This window comes from Bubalus bubalis, chromosome 11, assembly GCF_019923935.1.
Source record: "Bubalus bubalis isolate 160015118507 breed Murrah chromosome 11, NDDB_SH_1, whole genome shotgun sequence".
Classification (NCBI taxonomy): domain Eukaryota; kingdom Metazoa; phylum Chordata; class Mammalia; order Artiodactyla; family Bovidae; genus Bubalus; species Bubalus bubalis.
Window position 1 is genome coordinate 73,655,495 of NC_059167.1, and position 23,573 is coordinate 73,679,067.

General features: G+C 39.7%; 1 protein-coding gene across 14 annotated transcripts in view; it reads right to left on the reverse strand.

Moving 5' to 3' along the window:
* The window catches only part of FMN1 (formin 1), a 498,278-nt gene that overhangs the window by 214,788 nt on the left and 259,917 nt on the right, over positions 1-23,573 (reverse strand). For all 14 annotated transcript variants that reach the window (XM_025295965.3, XM_044925241.2, XM_025295966.3 and 11 more), the window contains one exon: positions 18,759-18,909. In XM_025295965.3, coding sequence (XP_025151750.3) covers positions 18,759-18,909 — 151 coding nt within the window. The remainder of the gene's footprint in view (positions 1-18,758; positions 18,910-23,573) is intronic.

The following is a 23,573-nucleotide window of genomic DNA, read 5'->3' on the forward strand; positions in this document are numbered from 1 at the left end:
GGTCATGTGTTGATGAAGGCAGCTACATGCCAGAGACTAACAAAGATTGCCAGCAAACCACCAGAAGAAACGGAGAAAGATTCCACTGCTGGTTTCAGAAGGAGAATGACTTGGCCAACACCTTAATTTCAGACTTTCTGGAACTGTGGAGACAATAAATTTTTGTTGCTTTAAGCCACCCAGTTTGTGGTAATTTAAGCTGGCCTTAGGAAACTAATAAAAGGAGTGAGAATGTTTCATTTCTAATAAGCTTCCAGGTGATACTTCTGCTGCCGGTACATGGATCACACTTTTGAGTAGTCAGGTGACTGCAAATAAATGAAGTACTTTGTTCATTATCACTCACATTTAGCACAGTGCCTGATATATGCTTGTATGTTTATATAATCCCTAATTCCTAGAGTTTTTTCTGCTAACTAACTGGAGATGTACCCTTTTTCTATCAGTACTCATGGAATCCTCTCTCAAAGCTATGTGCTCAGTCAAGGAGTACAGCTTTCTCATATAAAGCCAATCGCAGGTATACAGATAGCCATATTGCCCTCTGAAGGATTATAAATAACAAAGCTTATCAGGGGTATGGACTTCCTGCCTTATCTACGTAATTTCTCACTTAGTATTAAACCACTGAATCTAGCCTCTTACATATACTTGGTGGCTCAAATAGGGCTTCTCTCTCCAAAATTTAGAGTGTTAGGCTTTTGAAAAGAACACATGCTAATAATTACTCCAAGCTGGTTAGAGATAATGGGCAACAGAAAAGTTATTATCTTCAATGTCATCGCATGTCTTTGAAATGATAATCATTGCATTCAAGGTATCAGAAATGATGGATGGCCTTTGATTTTGCATGTACCATGATGCAAATTACCTGGCTCTTTCTCACTCCTGCTTGGAAGGTGAAGAGCCAGTGACAGTGGGCACTCCTAGCTTCAGGGCCTTGAGCCACTGGATGGCATAATCTGTGACAAAACTCAAAGAGAAACATTTCCTCTTTAAAGACACCTAAGGCTACTTTCAGTTTTCCTTTTACGGGCATACTTCATCCAGAACAACCTCGCACATAGTTCTAATTTGCAGCCATTACTGTAACATATACTATTTACAACCTAAGTCATTCTACCCTGTTAATTTTCTGGGTAACAACATTTGACTTAAGTACCACATTGTTTCAAGGAGGCTCCCTGAGCTCCTTCTATAAACATAAAATGACGATTCCAGGAAATGTTAGTAAGAAAGGAAAGATGAAAGAGCACTGTATACACAGATTTTAAAACTGCTACAAGTTTTTGTTAGGGCTTTCAGTCTATACCCCAGCACACTTCCCCTATAATTAGTCTTTATCATCCTCCTTACGCTCACAGCCCATCTATCATGGAAAGCAAATGTATATTATCTTCTTCAGTCATCATGGGAATAGAGTAACCCTGTGATCCAAAATATTTACTCGCCATCATCCATGAAGAGTGAGCCTCTACATCCATCCTGTCTAGAATCGAGAAAATAAATATGTTCCCTGAGGTTCTCTCATACAGACAAGTCACCTTCTGAAAGTACGACAGCAACAAGCACACAGTAAGTGATTCATTCGTCCAAAAGGCCATCATCCTCCAGAGGGCCTACTTCAGTCCTGTGTTCTTTCCCTAGCAACACACCTCATCCCAGCAAGGATGTGCCTGCCTCATCATCATGTTACAACAAGGCAACAGCCTCTCAAATATGAAAATCACAACTACTTTGAGTTTTAAAGCAGCAAAGTAAAAGCTTGTTCACTTCCTTTTCTTAAAAAATCAACCTCAAATGATAAGATTCAGAAACAGGAAATCTACCTGCAGTGAAACTAGCTATTGTTGTTCAGTTCCTCAGTCATGTCCAACTCTTTGTGGCCCCATGGCCTGTAGCCCTCCAGGCTCCTCTGTCCATAGGGTTCTCCAGGCAAGAACACTGGAGTGGGTTGCCATTCCTCTCTCTAGGATCAGGGATCAAACCTGTGTCTTCTGCGTTGGCTGGCAGAATCTTTACCACTGAGCCACCTGGGAAGCCCAGTGAAACTCGTAGACTCTTCTTAATTTCAAAATAGAAATGTGAAGGTAGAAGTCATAGGAAGAGTGGTGAGTTACATGGCAGAGTGACAGAAGGACAAACCTAATAATCTGCAGGGGAAGGCACAACCTTGGACACACATAAATTAGAGTCATCACATGCTGGGGAAGGGTGAGACAAGGAGCTAAAAACTAGCGGATTATTTAAAAGTTGGTTCATAGGTGCAACAGAGTGCCAGGTGTGTACTTTTAGACAAATTCAATGAGACAGATTTGGGACTCAGACGACGTGAACTAGAGTCGTTTTTAGAATTCCATATCCTTTCCTGGATTGTCACTCAGAAAACTAGAAGTCAGAATGAAACCCCAGCCCCCAGAGTCAAGGGCCTGGAGAAATTCCACTTGGAAAAATAGATCAATCTAAGAGCAAAGACAAAAAGATCCTGTCATCAAAGCCTACCCAAATGAAATGGCTGGTCTGCAACTCTTGACCCCACTGAGAGTCCCATCACTGGGCATACATCATTAATTCATGCTGAGTTGATCATGCTTCGATCCTGTATATAAAATAGCAGCTAAGGATTATCAATTCTTTGAGATAATCCTCTAACATGAAATACGGAGGTCACAACCAAGAAATACAAAAAAGAAACTTGGAAAAAGGGACAGAAGGAAAGTAGGAAGCAAAACAAAATATGAAGAAACTGTAACTGATAACTTCAGAAAGGTAACTGTATTTCTTTTAAAAATGAGCTTTTATGCATTCATATAGAATTCTGAAATACAAAAATCCTCGTCTCCCAAAATAGGAAGCACATGGTGACTGTCTAAAACTCTATTCACAGCAGATAGCAGAGTATCAGAGCAACGCCCAAAGGTGTTGAAAACTGGTGCTGCAGGGGGCTGGGTGAGATTGGAATGGTGGCGGGAGGTGGACAGGAAATCTTTTTTAACACTTTTAAAAGCTGTGAAATACTATACAGAAGTGTAGCACATGCATACAAAAATCATACAAAAAAAGATATTCATGACCCAGATAACCACGATGGTGTGATCACTCACCTACAGCCAGACATCCTGGAATGTGAAGTCAAGTGTGCCTTAGGAAGCATCACTATGAACAAAGCTAGTGGAGGTGATGGAATTACAGTTGAGCTATTTAAAATCTTGCAAGATGATGCTGTGAACGTGCTGTACTCAATATGCCAGCAAATTTGGAAAACTCAGCAGTGGTCACAGGACTGGAAAAAGTAAGTTTTCATTCCAATCCCAAAGAAAGGCAATGCCAAAGGATGCTCAAACTACTGCACAATTGTACTCATCTCACATGCTAGCAAAGTAATGCTAAAAATTCTCCAAGCCAGGCTTCAACAGTACGTGAACCATGAACTTAACAGATATTCAAGCTGGATTTAGAAAAGGCAGAGGAACCTGAGATCAAGCTGGATCATGGAAAAAGCAAGAGAGTTCCAGAAAAACATCTACTTCTGCTTTATTGACTACACCAAAGCCTTTGACTGTGTAGATCACAACAAACTGTGGAAAATTCTTAAAGAGATGGGAATACCAGACCATCTGACCTGCCTCCTGAGAAATCTATATGCAGGTCAAGAAGGAAGAGTTAGAACTGTACATGGAACAACAGACTGGTTTCAAATTGGGAAAGGAGTATCTATTTTTCCAGGTGGAATTTCTCCAGGCCCCTGACTCTGGGGGCTGGGGTGTCATTCTGACTTGTAGCATTCTGAGTGACAATCCAAGAAAGGATATGGAATTCTAATATAAGGCTGTATATTGTTACCATGCTTATTTAATTTATATGCAGAATACATCATGGGGAATGCGGGGTTGGACAAAGCACAAGCTAGAATCAAGATTGCTGGGAGAAATATCAATAACCTCAGATATGCAGATGACACCACCCTTATGGCAGAAAGCAAAGAAGAACTAAAGAGCTTCTTGATGAAAGTGAAAGAGGAGAGTGAAAAAGCTGGCTTAAAACTCAACATTCAGAAAACCAAGATCATGGCGTCATCACTTCATGGCAAATAGATGGGGAAACAATGGAAACAAAGACTTTATTTTCTTGGACTTCAAAATCACTGCAGATGCTGACTGCAGCCATGAAATTAAAAGACGCTTGCTCCTTGGACGGAAAGTTATGACTAACCTAGACAGCATATTGAAAAGCAGAGACATTACTTTGCCAACAAAAGTCCGTCTTGTCAAGGCTATGGTTTTTCCAGTGGTCATGTATGGATGAGAGAGTTGGACTGTGAAGAAAGCTGAGTGCCAAAGAATTGATGTTTTTGAACTGTGGTGTTGGAGAAGACTCTTGAGAGTCCCTTGGACTGCAAGGAGAGCCAACCTGTCCATTCTGAAGGAGATCAGTCCTGGGTGTTCTTTGGAAGGACTGATGCTAAAGCTGAAACTCCAATACTTTGGCCACCTCATGCGAAGAGTTGACTCATTGGAAAAGACTCTGATGCTGGGAGGGATTGGGGGCAGGAGGAGAAGGGGACGACAGAGGATGAGATGGCTGGATGGCATCACTGGCTTGATGGACATGAGTTTGAGTGAACTCCGGGAGTTGGTGATGGACAGGGAGGCCTGGCGTGCTGCAATTCATGGGGTCACAAAGAGTCGGACACGACTGAGTGACTGAACTGTACTGAACGCCCTTTTTTAAAAAAGTTTTGCCACAAACATATGGTTTCATAAAATTTTTTGACTTTTTATGCTTTTAACTTCAGACCAATGGAATAATTATTTTGTCACTTGCTTTTTTCATTCAACATCATGTTCAAGAACCATCAATGTGGATGCATGTAGCAGTCGTTGACTTTTTTTTTAAGTTGTATAGTATTTACTATGTGATGTACAGCCACTCTAATGATGATGGAACTGTTATCACTTTCAGATTTTTGCTATTATAAAATACTTAGCTTTTACAAAGTACTCTTATGAGTCTCCTGGCATAAAGGTGCAAAAATGTCAGCAGAGGGTGTACATGTGTTCACATGAACTAGACAGTTGGGTAGTAATTCTTCATTTAAATATGTTAAAAATGTTTCCTCTAAGTTTGTGGCTTATCTTTTCATACTCTGTGGTATCTTTTGATGAGCGGATTCATTTTGATATTTGGCAAAACTAATACAGTTATGTAAAGTTTAAAAATAAAATAAAATTAAAAAAAATTTTTTAATGTAATTTTACTTAATGTACTTATTTCTTATTTGACTTATGCTTTTTGTGTCTTTTCCATGTGAGGTTCAAGGATATGCTCCTATATGCTTTTTTAAAAAACTATTAACTTTTTCCTTTCTCATTTAGGAGTCTGATACATCTGGAATTGATCTTTATTCATAATGTGAGGGAGGGGTCTATTTTCTTTTGGAGATATATACATATAAATATTTTCCAATTTTTAAAGTACTTTTTCAATAGTCATTTTTGCCCATTGATCTGAGAGACCACATTTGTTATATGTTAGTGTCCATTATATGCATGGATCTGCCTCTGAACCCTCAACTCTTTCCACTGGTCTTTGTTTTTTCTGTGCAAATTACTATTGCACTATGGCTATTATACTGCCTCCTGCTTTATTTTTCTTGCTATGAGGGACAGTAAGTATCCTACCTGGCTTTGCTTTGTCAGAATTTTTGTTTGAATTTTATGTCTATCACTCCCTTGCTTTTTAAAAAATAGTTTGCTGCAAATGTATGATTCCATAACATTCTTTGGCTTTTATGTTTTTTTTTTAACTTCAGATCAATGGAATAATTTTTTTTTTTGTGACTTGCTTTTTTCACTAAATATGATGTTTAAGATAGATTCTGTAAGGTTATTTTTGAAAATTTGTTCTTCTATACAAATTTTTAGAATAAGTTTACCAAATTTCAAATAATCCTATTTAGATTTTGATTGGAATTATTTTGAAACTAGAAATCAATTTGGGGTTAACTGACATCTGTTATCTAGGTCTACCTCAATGCTTGCAATGTAATAATCTTTTATTCATTGCTGGATTCCATTTACCAACACTCTGTTTAGGGCCTCCACAGGTAAGAGGACCTCCTTCTGTGTGACAGAAACTGACCTGTAACTTTTGTTTTACTTCCTGCCCTTGTCTGGTAGTGCTATCAAGAGTATATGATGATTTTCAGTGTATTTTCTATTCTTTCAAGTATTTTGTGTAAGAAGGAAAATGCTTGGGGTAATAAAACCAACTGGGTCTGGAACTTTCTTAGTAAGACGACTTTATGGGTCCAATTTCCTTAATATTTATAAGACATTCCATTGTTCTATTTCTTATTGACTCTGTTTTGGTAATTTATATTTTTCAAGAAAGTTTAAAATTTCATGTTATTTTCATTTATTGCCCAAAATTTGGTTATGGAATTATCTTATACATTTCTATTGCATCTATAGTTACATTCACTTTTACTTTCCTATTATTTTTATTTATGTTTGCTTGTTTTGCTTAACCTTGCCTGAAGTTCTGAATTTCAATTTAAAAAACAAACTTTTGACTTTATCGATCTTCTATATTGCATTAAAATGTTTACAAAAATTTCCTTCTTATCTTAAAATGCATTTAGGGTGAACCATATGAAATTTTAAATCTTTGATCACATTTGATCTGCAAAAATGGCTTTTCTTGTTGTTCAATCTAATTTTTCCTACTAATTTCCTTGGTTTGTTTTTCTTTTTCTAGCTATTTATTTTGAATGCTTTATTTCTGACCTATCTTTTTTCTAATATAAACACTCAGAACCATGCATTTTAGCTATATCTCTGAATCTTAATAACCAGTATTGTTTGAATTGTTTCTCAATCCCATTATAATTTCATTCTTGATCCATGAGTTATCTTCAGGGGTGAATATAAATTTTAAAAAGCAAAGGAGATTTTTGTTATTGATAAATTACCTCTAACTTAATTTCACTTTAACCAGAGGATGTGGTCTGTACAAAAAATGGCTTGAAGTTTGTTGAGACTTTCAGGACCTTTGCTTTTCTTACATCTTTTAATATTGCTTGACTCTTAAAATTATATCCATGCATGATGTTGATAAAAATAAAAGTCAGTTAAATTTTATTATTAACATAGAAACCAACCTAAACTAGCACACTTTAAAGGGTGTCATCATCACCTGTATCAGTGATCCTAGACATGATTATATTATTTATTTATAGCCTATCATATTCTAAAAGGATTTAAGGAAGCACCCTTATGTTGCCTCCCTAGAGCCAACAAACTTAAAACCTGTACTGCTGCCTCTGCTGCTGCTGCTAAGTCGCTTCAGTCGTGTCCGACTCTGCGCGACCCCATAGATGGCAGCCCACCAGGCTCCCCCGTCCCTGAGATTCTCCAGGCAAGAACACTGGCATGGGTTGCCATTTCCTTCTCCAATGCATGAAAGTGAAAAGGGAAAGTGAAGTCACTCAGTTGTGTCCGACTCCTCGCGACCCCTTGGACTGTAGCCTACCAGGCTCCTCCGTCCATGGGATTTTCCAGGCAAAAGTACTGGAGTGGGGTGCCATTGCCTTCTCTGAAAACCTGTACTACCAACATAGAATACTTATGAAAGCCAAATAAAAACAGTACTAGAAAATGCAGGCAAATGTATCATCTTTTTGTTCTAATGCACAGTCTTCTCTTGGCACATCTTGAGGACCTGCATCTCTGAGCATCTAGCTTAAGCTCATTTACTTTAATTACACAGCTGTGTCCCAACGGGACACGGACACACGGACGGACACACACACACACACACACACACGTGAGAGGATGAGATGGATCTCTCCTAGCCCTCTGGGGGTTCAGGAGTCACCCCTGCAGGAGAGATGAGGCTTCTGGTTGGAATCCAACTTCCCCTTCTCTTTTAGGGGTCACACTAGTGGAGTTTTCATTGTTCTTATTGCTACCCCTGATGGTCATGATGATGGTGGTAATAGTACGGTGGCAGCAGCAGATATGTATGCATCAGACGTGCAGCTAAACACGTCACAGATTATTTTAATTCTCACAGTCACCTTTTGAAATAGGTACTATTTGTTATTGTTATTCTCACCTTACAGATGAGGGAACTGAAAAGAGGAAGCTTAGCAAGATGAAGGGACTTGCCCCGTGGATGAAGTGATGACTCAAAGAAAAAGAAAAAGTGGAGCCTGTGTGGTTTCCAGAAACCCCTGCCGAACCATGACATGACCACCTTCCATACTTAGATGAGTTGTGACTCTTGGTGCCCTGGGTTTGCTGGAGGAAGCGACTGATTGGAAGCCTTGAAACTGGCTTCTTGGTGGGTCTGAGACAAACACACACCAAGATCTCAGCCAACTGGTGTGACCTACTATGCTGGCCTGTGAGTCTAACTTTCTTTTCTGCATACCTTCAGCCTCTGAGGCTCAACCCTTCCACTGGTGGTAAATGAACGGCTGTGTCCTACACAGCTGAACTTGACAGACCTCCACAGCCCAACAGCGTAAGGAACACAACAAAAACATCGCATGGCCCGGTTTCTCCAATGCCTTCCTAAATCATTCTAAACATCGCATGCTTTCGGCATCTTGCTGCTATTCTGAATTACATTCTCTAAGCAACCATCTCAGTGTCTCATTTTTTCCATTAGTAAGATGAGTATAGTACAGAGTGAACTATTTATGATGAGGCCCAGCTCAAGCACTGTGGCTTTTGGTTGGCTTCATTTTAAATACATCTTTCTTTGTTAATTAATGTACCTTAGCCTAGGGTTGTAAGTAACACTCATTTATGTTTCTGAATTGAGCAGGGAGGAAGAGAACCACACCCAGAGTGAAAGATCCAAGATCTTCAGAACCAATACGCACGCCATAACCATTTGAAAGTGAAGTTTAAAAGTTAGTATTTGTGTTTGCTGTAAACTAAGGAAGCTGTACAAGATGGTCTACAAGAGAGTCAAAAGTGATGTGATAATTAGGTCATGAATTAACCCCCTGGTCCTTGCAGCTCTATACCATTTTTAAAGAGCCCTCCCACCTTCTCACCTCCTAGGATATTTAACACATGCAAAATGTCTAATGTGACTAATACGGTACCTAGCATAAAAGTTAATGAATGAAAATGAAAACACTAAGACTCAGGTTATTTAGTAACCAGGGCCTGGAGCAAGACCCCAATTAAACCACTCTTGTGGTGAAGGAAGGGATCAAAATGCCCAATAGGTTCCATCTGGCTGCTCCTGTGGGTCAATCTAGAGCTCCACAGCCTCCCCACCTTCTCTCCCCAGCGACGAGGGGCTGGGTCAGTCCTCTTCATGGGGTATAGGGAACTTCATGTAAGGGGCTTGGCAGTGAAGGAAATCAGCTACAAGCAAGCACCACTCCCCAGCCCTTCCCAACCCAACCCCTTTTGCCATCCATTGTGCTGGAGGGGCCATAGCCTTCCAATCCCATTTGTACCCCACTGAGGAGATGTGATAATGGTCCTGGCAGAGCCATGGTTTTTCAAAACTTCTGGCAGGGGCCTCGCTGACCCATAACTTGCCTACACACATGATTTCTTCTCAAACTGTCTTTGTAAATTGACCATGGCTAACCTTGTTGCCCTAATCAGATCAATCAGAATAACATTTCTTTAGCTGCTGCACGCTGGCAGTCTCCTGGGCTGAGGCGTGACTGTGAGTCAGGCTCAGATACTGAAGGCAGATTTTGGAATTTCCAATGGTCTCGGGTTTCCTTTGCTTTTATCACAGTTGGTGAGCTTTGTCGGGTTGTGTTTACAGCCATGCAAATAAGCCTCAGCTGGAGACAAATCTGGTCAGGCTAAAGGAAATCAAGCTCTGGGACAAAGGGTATTTTATAAAAAATTATAAGTGTAGCCACAGTCCTGGGGTCAAGCCAGACTGTCCTAGGAAACACGTGGATGGCTTTGTCTGGTGTAACCTGAACTCTGGGCTTGGCCTCTGTACCCTAGAAACTCTATCAGAAGATGGAGGGGAGGCTGGAGGGCCACACCAGCTGAAAGGAGCTGGTCAGCTCAGCCATTGGGCTGCCATCACCAAAGATTTTTTTATTAAGTGGAGACAAGTGTGAGAAGGGAAATATTTCATCTTTGGGGGAAGAAACAGGTCCAAATCCATGGTTTCATTCTACTCACACACTTGTACAAACTCAGCTTTAAAATGTATGTGTGAAGGTGTCCACATACAGGTATGATCTGATACTTTGCATCTGGAAAGCATCTTTAGAAATATCTGCTCCAGAGGCCATGACAGTTACCAAAACCAAGGCCAGAGAGGTTACATGATTGGACACAGTGGCTAACCAGTTACCTTCAAGACCAGACCACTGGAGCACTTCCACTGTAGTTTTCCCCTATCAGACTTCCAGTCCTTCAAAACCCCAGTACACAGAGAAACTTTATTTTAAAGTAACTCTCCAATACATTTCTGTCTCTTAAGACCATTGTTGTTTAGTCGCTTAGTCATGCCCGATTCTTTGTGAACCCATGGACTCTAGCCTGCCGGGCTCCTCTGTCCATGTGATTTTCCAGGCAAGAACACTGGAGCAAATTTTCCATTTCCTTCTCCAGGGGATCTTCCCAACCCAGGGATCGAACCATGTCTCCTGCATTGGCAAGCTGATTCTTTACCACTGAACCACCCGGAAAGGCCCCTTTTAAAATTAGGGGATTATTAAAACCCTAACAATTATTCCCTGAGCTCCCATATACCTGTGGCTCATACAACATGGTACTTATGGTGTCAGGCAGTTTGATCTATGGGTCTGAGCACAAACATGTTGAATCACATGCCTTTGTCTTGTTCAGTCACTCAGTCATGTGTCACTTGAAGGTCACCCTTTGCGACCCCATGGACTGCAGCATGCCAGGCTTCCCTGTCTTTCACCATCTCCCCAAGTTTGCTCAGATTCATGTCCATTGAGTCAGTGATGCCATCCAACCATCTCATCCTCTGTCACCCCCTTCTCCTCCTGCCTTCAATCTTTCCCAGCATCAGGGTCTTTTCCATCTGTCCATTTGCCCTCTAATAAATAAGACAAAAGTTGGTGACTCTTGAGTGTACCCATCTGCAAAGGAAAAGTAATGACCATATCTTTGGAATTTATCTAATCAAAGTTTATCTTTTGACAGATGAAAGACCTAAGACCCAGAGAAGTTAAAGAATTTGCCTGAGATTCCATAGTTGGCTAAGTTCAGAGCCATAAGTAGAAACCAGGTCTATGGACAACAAAGCCAGCACTCTTTTCACAAAACAAGGACCAGAAAATACAATTCAGGCTTCTACAAGCGAATATAAAGTCAGCACTTGTAGTTAAATTCAGACCAACAGACCTTTTGTCAAGTAATTAAGAGCACAGGTTGTGGGATGGTTGGTGGACTCATTTCCTTGCCACTTAAGAGCTGTGTGATGATGGGCAAGTTACATAAACCTCTAAGCTCCAGCTTCCTCACCTACAAAATGGGAATAATCATAGAACGATCTCACTGGGTTCTTAGGACAACTGGATAAGTTAAAAAATGCTAGGAGCATTAACCATTATTATTGCTATTGAAATCTTGTCACCTTCGCTTGAAAGATTCTACATAAATACAAGATTATTAAGGCTTCTGTCCATGTTAAGCACATATTTATGAATGTGCACACGTGTGTGCATGTGGCATGGGGGCTGTTTTGACCTTTGACTATATCAGAGATATGTATACTTTGCAAAGCATTTATGTGTTCAGTTTTGCAAGCATCCATGTGACTTGGGTTTGTGACTTAAACACACATATAAGATCTTTGCTCATTCTTGTTATTTCCTCACATACTTCTAGCTTAGCACTGGAGGCCAGAGAAGTCACTGACACCATCAAAGTCCCTTCACTAATACTCATTCTCAAACCACTGTCTAGGTCCAGCCAGTCACAATCTTAGGAAAGGTCTAAGTATACATATAAATGTGTTAAGTATAAATGAATGAGGTCCAGAAAAATACAGGTGAGATTTCAAAAATTTTACTCTACTAGGAATAAAGGATAGCATACTTTAAAAAAAAAACACCACAGATATTTAGAAGTGTTCTCTCATAGTACATCTTGTAACATCTAATCAATTTCTTTATTTTCCAATCAGAGAACCCTGAGTCCATATTCAAATACATCTTCACTCCCTTTAGATATGGACAATGTAAAGAACTCTGTGTGTGTGGCGGGGGGGAGAAGGAAGGTGATCCCAGGATCAGTCTCAAAGGGGCTAAGTCTAATACTTCATAAAGTTTTATACTGCTGTCATTCACTCTAAGTACTGGAACTGTGCCTACTAATGATTTCTATTCTACTAACACCTATAAGTCTTTCTAGTATGCATTTGGCTCCCAATACTTTGAGTGGATAATTTGCTGTGAAATCTGGCCTCATGGTCCAAAATAAAGAAATTTAACAAGAAGAAAGGTAGTGCTGAGGGGCAGTTAACTTTCCTATAGGTTCTACTGCCCCGGCTCTAGGACAGAAGCCACTTGAGCTCTGGAGCTCAGCATTCGAAGGTGCCCTCTTGTGGTATGGGTAGGAACTGAACACCCTACAATCCTCGAGCTGGCTTGAGGTATAAGTCCAGATTAAGTTACTGTTTAACAGCCAACAAGAGAAACACAGCTGAACTCCAAGAATAATACTCAAATTCAACATTCTGAAAGAATCATTGATATCCATACTTGACAAGTTCTAACAACCATTTAAAAAAAATAAAATAAAATAAATTAAAAAGTAAGTAAATAAAGTAAAAGTACAACTTAACTTTCTGGGCTGTCTTATTTCCAAATAAAATTTACAAGACAGAATTTTTGTAAGCTGTGCTTGCCACGGAATAGAAGCTCCAGTTTGCTTTCAGTACATTTGGCCAGTCAGGGATCTTCAAACCGAAGAACAGGAAAGCCCAGATCATTCCAGGTATCACTCAAAGAATCTGGACATAGCACTAATGACCTCAAGGTCATATATTGGTGTAATCGACACACGGGGCAAGTGATTTCACTCACTGCTATAGATGATAACCCCTAACCTCACTGCTCATTTTTCAAACACATGAGAAATAGAAAGGGCTGGGCAAACGCATTCCCATTCCTGGACGGAGGGGGACGGGGAGGGGAATAATGCACATATCTTACCAAGGCGGTCCAGAGAAATTATCTTTGTACACAAAAGCTGAAATTATATAAACTTGGAAGGCAACAGGTTATGAAAACCCTATAAATTTACGTTCAGAATTCCAAATGATGTTCTCCTTCCACTCTTCTCCCCTCCCTACTAAACTGAGACACCAAGTCTGGGATTTGAGAGTTACAGCTACAATCCTGGCCAAAGTGACCCAATTACAACTGAAAGCTTTTGGCTCCAGGAAGTTTCAACAGACAAGCATCTGAGGGACCATCGCCACCTCTCCCTACACCATCATCCCCACCAATGATCAGGGAATAGCCACTATCTCATTAATTCTTAAGAAATCGCTATTAAAATGGCCAAGGGAGAGGAATGATTTTTATGTATCTTACAGAGGAGGGAACAGGCACGGACATTATTCCTAATTCAAAGTAAGATCGTGCCATTTCGACAGAGGAAGAACACTGGCAGGTCACGCTAATTTTCTGAATGCTGCTGGGCAAGTTTAGAGAGCAATTGGAAAGTTTATCGGAGTAGCTACTTCTCTGACAGGCACCAGGACAAAGAATCTCAGACGATGAAAGCAGGTTTCTGGCTCCTTGTCAAGACGCTGACCTGCCTTTTCCCAGAATACATGTAACTTAGAGATAGTATAAATATAGGTGTATTGACGGTGAAAACTCTTACTTCACAGTGCAAAAAGACATATCAACCACTGTAAGATGAACTACTAGATGTCTGTAGTATGAGCCATTAAAGGAAGCTGTGGAATTCTTCCACAAATACCGAAGAACAGGAATGATCTAGAGACGACCATTTGCAAAGTTTCAGGACTGGACACACTTATATTTGAAGGCCCTCTAACAGTGCTTCCCAACCTTTTTGGCACGAGGGACCTGGTTTCGTGGAAGACAATTTTTCCATGGACTGGGGAGGGGTGGGGCTTGGAATAATTCAAGCACATCACATTTATTGCACACTCTATTTCTATTATTATTACATTAGTTCCACCTCAGATCATCAGGCATTAGATCCCAGAGGATGGGGACCCCTGCTCTACAAGGTTGCGGGAATCAGTGATGTTCAAGAATTTCTTTGCAAAGTTTTCATATTTGTTCATAAACTAAGAGATTATTACATTTCTAGAGAATACTTAAAAGTACTTTCACAATCATGATTTCATTTTATCCTTAGAACAACCCTGAAGGGTTGTTATTCCCTATTTTGTAGAGAAAGAATTAGTGTGTACAAGTTATACGACTTGCCCTGAAAGCTATCCGAGAGCAAAAAAATAGGAGGTGGTATTAAGCATTAGTGGTACAGACAAGAGAGGATGTTTTGAGCTCTGGTTCTCAATTTGGTAAATGTTACGTTTGTTGCGGCACAATGGTCTCCGGTCACAAATGAGGAAGGCTCATGTCTGAGTATGCAATTAAGAATTTGTCATAGTTAGGGTCAAAGGAAAACAGTTCCAATTCTCCATATTCTTTTATAGTTGGACTTATACCTAAAGTGTCTTTTTATTCAAAGATTTGGATTCCTATTGAAAGACCCTGAAGAAAACTCTGGATAATTTTACCATGTAGGACACATTTTAGATTTGCACAACTGTAGCTGTATCCTGTTGATGATTCTAACAATGGTTATTCTCATTTATAAATGTCAAAATCAATTACCCTAGTAAAATCTATCATCTTTAAGTATGGCAAATTACTGTTTAAATTAAGGAAAAGTGGAGGCACATACTGAGGCTCTTCTACATCCTCTCAAGGTTCTGTCATTATCGATGACTTCCTGTGAAAAGCGTACAAAGCCTAGAAGTCATCTTTATCTTTCTAGATCTCGTTTCTTATGGGCCAAAATGAAGGTACCGAATTAGTTGATCAGGAAGGCTCCTTCTAATTCTTAGACTGTGTCTAACTAGAAAACAGGATCCTGGCCCAGTTTAAGAAGATATGTATCAAAAAGAAAAGAAAAGAAGCTATATATCTATTTACTTAAAACTAGTGCCAGTGGTGGGAACTGTTATAAAAGATGGAAGTAGAAACTCATATCTGAGTTTACCAGAACCATGACAATTTGAACAGTTCTCAACTAAAAATGTGGGATACATAGATGGATGCAAACCAGCTCTACTTAAGAGATGCTCACGTATATGTCTCGGTTCTAGCACAGTCCCAGAAGCCGAGGTTCAGAATGCTGAATTCTTAAAACTCCAACATATACTCCACTTTTGGTCACCATAAAAAGATGTATTTGGCAAGTGTTTCCTGGTCATATTGTACGGGAACCATTCTGTGGTTAGGCTAACAAAGCTGGCCTCCAGTACTCAAAGTCCCAGTTCCTCACAATTGCTAAAATTCACTTCCATCTTCATTCTCAGAGAAAAGAAAAAAAAACATCTGACTTTCAGAAGAGACTGAGGGATCCATCTTGATGTTGGAAATCTGGTCATGGGCACAGAGGGAAGGCGTATAGGAGGCAGGTTCAGAGTTTTCTGGTATTGACTCATTATTTTCTTTAAAACTGAGAATATCTCAGCTCTAAGGTGGGACACAAGTTCGCTGCAGACTTCAGGCAGCCTCAAGACCATCGAAACCCTGTAGTCATTTTACTGTTTAGTCACCAAGTTGTATGCAACTCTGTAACCTCATGGACTGCAGCCCGCCAGGCTCTTCTGTCCATGGGACTTCCCAGGCAGAAATACTGGAGTGGGTTGCCATTTCCTTCTCCAGGAGCTCTTCCCAACCTAGTGATCAACCATGTCTCCTACTTGGCAAGTGGATTCTTTGCAACTAAGCCACCCAGAAAGCCCAGTAGACCTACCTTTAAAGAAAAAATAGTGACTTCACATGTGCACAGATTCTTTGGGGGTAACAGCAACCTCACTGTTCAGAAAGATTAAAGAGCTTGAATGAAGGATATTTTACCCCTCAGAAAAACAAACACATCAAGTATTAACTGCCTTAGTGAAAATCCTTTGTTGACAAGGCAACCAATTATAAGAAATAAGAATAAACTAATAAACTAGCATTAATAAACTAATAAACTAGCATTAATAAAAAATAATGCTTTCATGTTTCAAAAACAAATGCTTCAATGTTTTAAAAATTCTCATTCACCAAAATAGAAAGAATTAGCTTTATGAATAAATAACATGTAATCAAGCATCCAGAGAGAGGAAAACACAATGAGTAATAGCAACCTTAAAAGAAGAAGAGAACAAAAGTAAATTTTATATGATATTGGGTAAGAAAACATTCAATGGATTTCGTGGATGGTCAGAGAAAACTTCCTGGAAGAGGCAATAAGATGCCACCTTTGGAATACAGAGATTCTGGTTCTGCCTTTTGTATAGAAACAAGTAGTCTTCTGTTCCTATAGATCGCACTTAAAAAGCAAGCTGGCCTGCAAAGCACATTATTTCCATGTCATAGGATTCTAACCACACATGTATACATTTCATAGTCTATCATTTGACTTCTTGCATATAACTAAGTTGTTTCATGCAATGTGTCCTCTTAAAAGATTTGTTCTGATATTTAATTATAATTGGGATCACATTTTTTATCAGGAAAACTGATAAATTCCATCAAACAAAACAAAAAATCCCATCAAACTTAAGAGGTAAAAAACTTTGATCATGATTTTCACATATAATTCAAGTCAGTGGTCCAATTTGACTTGATTAAACAGAAAATTGCATTCAGACTTTTGCCATTTCCCCCATTATGAGGCATAGCAGATTTCTCAATCATAATGGTATCTGAGATACCAACCAATGCATGCACCTCAGTGTATAATTTAAGAATGAAGAGTTGATGAAACGCTCATTCGATATTACACACTTTCAAAACACTTCTGCCAATCCTCTTAGATTTGAATTTCACAACAACCTGATCGCTCAGATAGACTCAGATATTGTTAACCCTGTCTTAAAGAGAAGGGAAAATACAGCCTGAAGAAGTGAGACAAGCTGCCCAAATCACATCGTAAATTAACAGCAGAACCAAGGACTGTAAAGCTGACCCTTGAACAACTAAGGAGTTAATTTGCATATAGCTTAGAGTCGGCCAACCATGGACTGTTTAGGACTATATTATTTACTATTGAAAAATATCCACACCCAAGTGGACCCGTGCAGCTCAAACACACACTGCTCATGGGCCAACTGATTCTCCTCAACACCACCTATGTTGTCATCACAACACAAAGGCAGACAGAGAGCAGCAGTGGCAGCAACAGTGGCAAAACGAGGGCAGCAATCACTCGCTGGGGGCTGACTGGGTGCCAGGCATCGTGGCGGCACGCTGTGTAGGCGACCTCACTTGATTCTTTCTTAGAACAATATGGATAGCGGGGCGAGGCCGGTGAAAGGACTTTGACTTGGGGGTCACACAGTCGGTGCAAGGCACACTGGTCACTCAGCTCCACACCTGTCTGCCTGCTTGGTCTGGTTCTCTGATGGGTGGCTCATGGCCTCAGATTTTTAGCCCTCAAGCCTGCTCAGAGGTCACCTTCTCCATGAGGACTACTCTGAATACGCTGTATTCAAACCTGTAACCCATCCTCCCCCTCCTCCCAAAGATGATCCTCCTTATGCTGCTCTTATCACATGACTTGACTTTTTGCTTTTGATGTTGATTGTTAATATAAAGTTTTGTTTTTGATGTTGATTGTTAATATAAAGTTTTGTTTTTGATGTTGATTGTTAATATAAAGTTTTGTTTTTGATGTTGATTGTTAATATAAAGTTTTGTTTTTGATGTTGATTGTTAATATAATGTTTTGTTTTTGATGTTGATTGTTAATATAAAGTTTTGTTTTTGATGTTGATTGTTAATATAATGTTTTGTTTTTGATGTTGATTGTTAATATAATGTTTTGTTTTTGATGTTGATTGATAATATAATCTGCACAGGGCAAGGCAATATAATCTGTTTTGTTTTTTATGTTGACTGTTAATATAATCTGTTTTGTTTTTTTCACCAACATACCCAGGTGCTCAGACAGTGCTATCTAATAGAACTTTCTATAAAAACAAAAATGCTCTTTAATCTGCTGTATAGTAACAACTAGCCAGAAGAATAAAACTGAAAAGTGGCAAATGCCACTTGAAGAACCAAATATTTAAATTTATCTAATGTTATGACTTAACCTTGTCACATGTGGCTAAGGAATACCCTACTGGATAGCATGGGCCTAAAACAAAATCTAGCACAAATACACTCTCGATAAATAGTTGTTCAATGAATGAATTTATAAACAAGTAAGGCATATTTTCCACATAGCCTACAGACCACTTTTCACTAAATTAGTGTTTGTTTTTTTTTTAATAGAATTAATGGCTGGAAAAAAGTTCAGATTAAGAAAATAGTTTGAAAATTCAGACAATATGACCAAAATAGTAAGTACAGATTTCTCAAAATATAGGCTCCTTGATGTCATCTGTGACTCAAAACCTTCTAAAACATTTTTTTGAAAACAGAGGGAAAGCAAACCAGCAGCACATAATGAAACCCCATTAGGACAAAAAACAGTGATATAGTTATGATTACTATAGCCAGGCAATACCTTTTTGACCTTGTTTTTTTTCTCATAGGTCTCTGAGAGAGGTTTTTTCTTCTGCTGAGGTGTGTCTTTGGAGAATAAATACTCAAATTCGCTAGTATCCCGAATATCAGGTTCTTCTAAGGAATCCCATAAAGTTGGTGTAGAATTTTGGCTTAAAAGAGAAAATGGCAAGTTAAATGTAAGAACCAAACAAAAGAGAACAGAATACAGCGACATCCTTAATTCATTTTTTAACTCCTTTAAAAACTCTAATAAAGCTTGAAGAAAAGCTTTTTATGATTATACGTTTTTAAATCAAAATATACTACAAAGCATTAAAGCAAACAGAGGTTTCCAAAACAGAATGGTCCTTGTGCGAGTACATGTTGTTGCGAGAAAGAACCAGAGAAACCCCGTGGGGCCAGAGCTCCTGGGGTGTGTAAGCTGCCCCTCCCTCAGTCTGTGGCATTTTCATGATGGGTAAAAATGGGCATTGTATAAAGGCTGAAAGTGAAGTGAAAGTGAAAGTGTTAGTCGCTCAGTCTTTTGCCACTCTTTGTGACCCCACAGACCGTAGCCCGCCAGGCTCCTGTGTCCATGGGATTTTCCAAGCAAGAATACTGGAATGGGTGGCCATTTCCTTCTCTAGGGGATCTTCCTGTTCCCTGGGACTGAACCATGGTCTCCTGCATTGCAGGCAGATTCTTTACCATCTGAGCCACCATTCTGAAACATTCCATGGGATAATTCCCAAATATAACGAAAATCGAGTGATAAAGTGAGGATTTATCCTCTTGTAGATTTTTTTCTATTTATTTCAAATATGGTTTTCGGGTTTAGCTCACATCAACCAAGTACAGGACCCAAATACGTATATAAATTCATATATATATATATATATGAATAGGCTGTGTTCATTTAGAATATTTGATTTAAAATACACTATCTCAACAATAGTATTAATAAAAACAAACAATGCCATTGCACCAGCCCCTACGGAGATCAGCTAAAGCACCCATGCGGAGACTGTTTTGTTTGTTTGCTTTTTTCTCTAAAAACAGATACAGCCTAGTTTTGAAACAAAGGAAGGAAAGAAGATATGGGAAATCAAGTTCAAAAGAACTGCCTCTGAGAATGGCCTTAGATGGATTACTATTCAGGCTTCTTTTAGTCAGAACATATTTTCTAAATATCTACTTCCTTAACTTACTTTCTCAACTTACTTTCTCACCTTATTTTTAAACACTTTTAATGCCCAAAGACAGTTTAAAAAAAAAGTCTTATCTACACATCAAATAGACACATCAAATGTGTATGTTTGTTATGATCCATAATATCTACAAATACTTATTTTTGTTTCAATATATATTTTCCCAGTGAATGATCCATAATATCTACAAATACTTATTTTTGTTTCCATATATATTTTCCCAGTGAATGAAAAGGAAAGAAACTACTACATAGTGTGGTCCCTACAGTTTTTTGATACTAAATGACATTTTTTTTTGTATTTGAAACTGTTGGCAACACTGTCTTTTCAGGCCTGAGTGTTCACATTTTGCTGTGTGTCTGCCTTTCCTGTGAAATATGACATTTGGCTTATTGCCTATAACAAAACTGAACATTTGCTTTTCTTCACTTTTTGTGTTTTCCTATTACAAATAGCTGTGAAAAGAAGAGAAGTGAAAAGCAAAGGAGAAAAGGAAAGATATAAACATCTGAATGCAGAGTTCCAAAGAATAGCAAGAAGAGATAAGAATGCTTTCTTCAGCGATCAATGCAAAGAAATAGAGGAAAACAACAGAATGGGAAAGACTACAGATCTCAAGAAAATCAGAGATACCAAAGGAACATTTCATGCAAAGATGGGCTCAATAAAGGACAGAAATGGTATGGACCTAACAGAAGCAGAAGATATTAAGAAGAGATGGCAAGAATACACAGAAGAACTGTACAAAAAAGAGCTTCAGGACCAAGATAATCACGATGGTGTGATCACTGACCTAGAGCCAGACATCCTGGAATGTGAAGTCAAGTGGGCCTTAGAAAGCATCACTATGAACAAAGCTAGTGGAGGTGATGGAATTCCAATTGAGCTATTCCAAATCCTGAAAGATGATGCTGTGAAAGTACTACACTCTATATGCCAGCAAATTTGGAAAACTCAGCAGTGGCCACAGGACTGGAAAAGGTCAGTTTTCATTCCAATCCCAAAGAAAGGTAATGCCAAAGAATGCTCAAACTACCGCACAATTGCACTCATCTCACATGCTAGTAAAGTAATGCTCAAAATTCTCCAAGCCAGGCTTCAGCAATATGTGAACCATGAACTTCCTGATGTTCAAGCTGGTTTTAGAAAAGGCAGAGGAACCAGAGATCAAATTGCCAACATCTGCTGGATCATGGAAAAAGCAAGAGAGTTCCAGAAAAACATCTATTTCTGCTTTCTTGACTATGCCAAAGCCTTTGACTGTGTGGATCACAATAAACTGTGGAAAATTCTGAAAGAGATGGGAATACCAGACCACCTGACCTGCCTCTTGAGAAATTTGTATGCAGGTCAGGAAGCAACAGTTAGAACTGGACATGGAACAACAGACTGGTTCCAAATAGGAAAAGGAGTACGTCAAGGCTGTATATTGTCACCCTGCTTATTTAACTTCTATGCAGAGTACATCATGAGAAACGCTGGACTGGAAGAAGCACAAGCTGGAATCAAGATTGCTGGGAGAAATATCAATAACCTCAGATATGCAGATGACACCACCCTTATGGCAGAAAGTGAAGAGGAACTCAAAAGCCTCTTGATGAAAGTGAAAGAGGAGAGTGAAAAAGTTGGCTTAAAGCTCAACATTCAGAAAACGAAGATCATGGCATCTGGTCCCACCACTTCATGGGAAATAGATGGGGAAACAGTGGAAACAGTGTCAGACTTTATTTTTCTGGGCTCCAAAATCACTTTAGATGGTGATTGCAGCCATGAAATTAGAAGACGCTTACTCCTTGGAAGGAAAGTTATGACCAACCTCGATAGCATATTGAAAAGCAGAGACATTACTTTGCCAACAAAGGTTCGTCTAGTCAAGGCTATGGTTTTTCCTGTGGTCATGTATGGATGTGAGAGTTGGACTGTGAAGAAGGCTGAGTGCCGAAGAATTGATGCTTTTGAACTGTGGTGTTGGAGAAGACTCTTGAGAGTCCCTTGGACTGCAAGGAGATCCAACCAGTCCATTCTGAAGGAGATCAGCCCTGGGATTTCTTTGGAAGGAATGATGCTAAAGCTGAAACTCCAGTACTTTGGCCACCTCATGCGAAGAGTTGACTCATTGGAAAAGACTCTGATGCTGGGAGGGATTGGAGGCAAGAGGAGAAGGGGACGACAGAGGATGAGATGGCTGGATGGCATCACTGATTCGATGGACGTGAGTCTCGGTGAACTCCGGGAGCTGGTGATGGACAGGGAGGCCTGGCGTGCTGCGATTCATGGGGTTGCAAAGAGTCGGACACGACCGAGCGACTGATTTGATCTTATTACCATTTCTCTAACGTAATATTTGAGGCATTTAAGAATATATATGTGACATATGTAAGTTGTATGACAGATAGTGAGTACCTGTGAAATCGTCGCCCAAGGGCTAGCATATTCCCAGTGAGGTACATGCATGTGTGAGTGCTCCTTCCTCAGCACCACTCCTGCCCACACTCACTCAACTTCAGTTCAAAACATGAACATCTTTAATGTTAAATGCTTTTCTCAGCTCGTCTTGGCAAAGGGGTTCTTGGTGGGAGAAGACAACCAGGAAATTTTGGAGCATGCTGCCTCAGAGCTGCTGGACAGGGCCTCAGCAAGGTCTGGGAAGCTAAGGAGAGGGTGCCAAGAGGGAGGTAAAGTCATGCACAAGGAAGATTATTCAGACCCATTCCCCCATCTCCTGCACCTGTACCACCTTGCCCCAGCTCCAAGGACTGAGCTCAGGTCAGCATGATGAGGGCGGTACCTCACTCATATACTGAAGTAAATTGGCTTTGGCAGTCATGCTGAGCACCTCATGACCATTTCCAACATTATTTCCATGGGAAAAGGCATTTCCAAAAATGAATCACAGCATTTTGGAATACCACTTCTCAGCAGGTTGCAGGCAACTGGGTTGGTGGGACAGTAACAAGGAGCTGCTCACAATGGACCATCCGCCATCATGGTCAACTTTTTCCTGACCACTGAATCAATTTTAACTCAAAAGAAAAGGAAGGCAGAAGGAGGAGGAGGTGAGGGGAGAAACAATGGAGCGGGAATGCATGCAGGCATACGCAGGAAGGAGGGTAGAGCAGGAAGAGGGCAGAGGGAGAGGAAAGATGCTTTCTCCTTAGGAAGGCACTTATGAGGAAGCCCAACAAGGTGGTTGGATGAGTGTTTCTCTTTAAAAAAAATAAAATAAATGGCTTTTCCCTACTGGAGAAACAGAAAACAGACATCAAAGAAAGCAAAACAGTGAAAGTTTAAAATCCCATTAGCTGGAGGAGAGGCAGTGTGTATATAATAGAGAAAATTCATTTTTTATTCCTAATTCCTCAGAAGACCAAGATCAAAATTTATCATGTATATTATGAAGTACTTACTCCTCTGGTGATACAAAATAGCACCTCTTTCCAAAGAACAATCCCCAATAATTTTACTTCTGTCCATAATGAGTAGTGCACAGCATCTTCAGACCATTTTCACTTAAAAGATGTAGTCATGCTCTGAGGTACAAAGATATTTTGAGGGACCCATAATAAGAGACTAAACCCCTGTGCCTAGAACTCAGGCTCAAAGCTGACATGTTCCCCAAGCAGGGA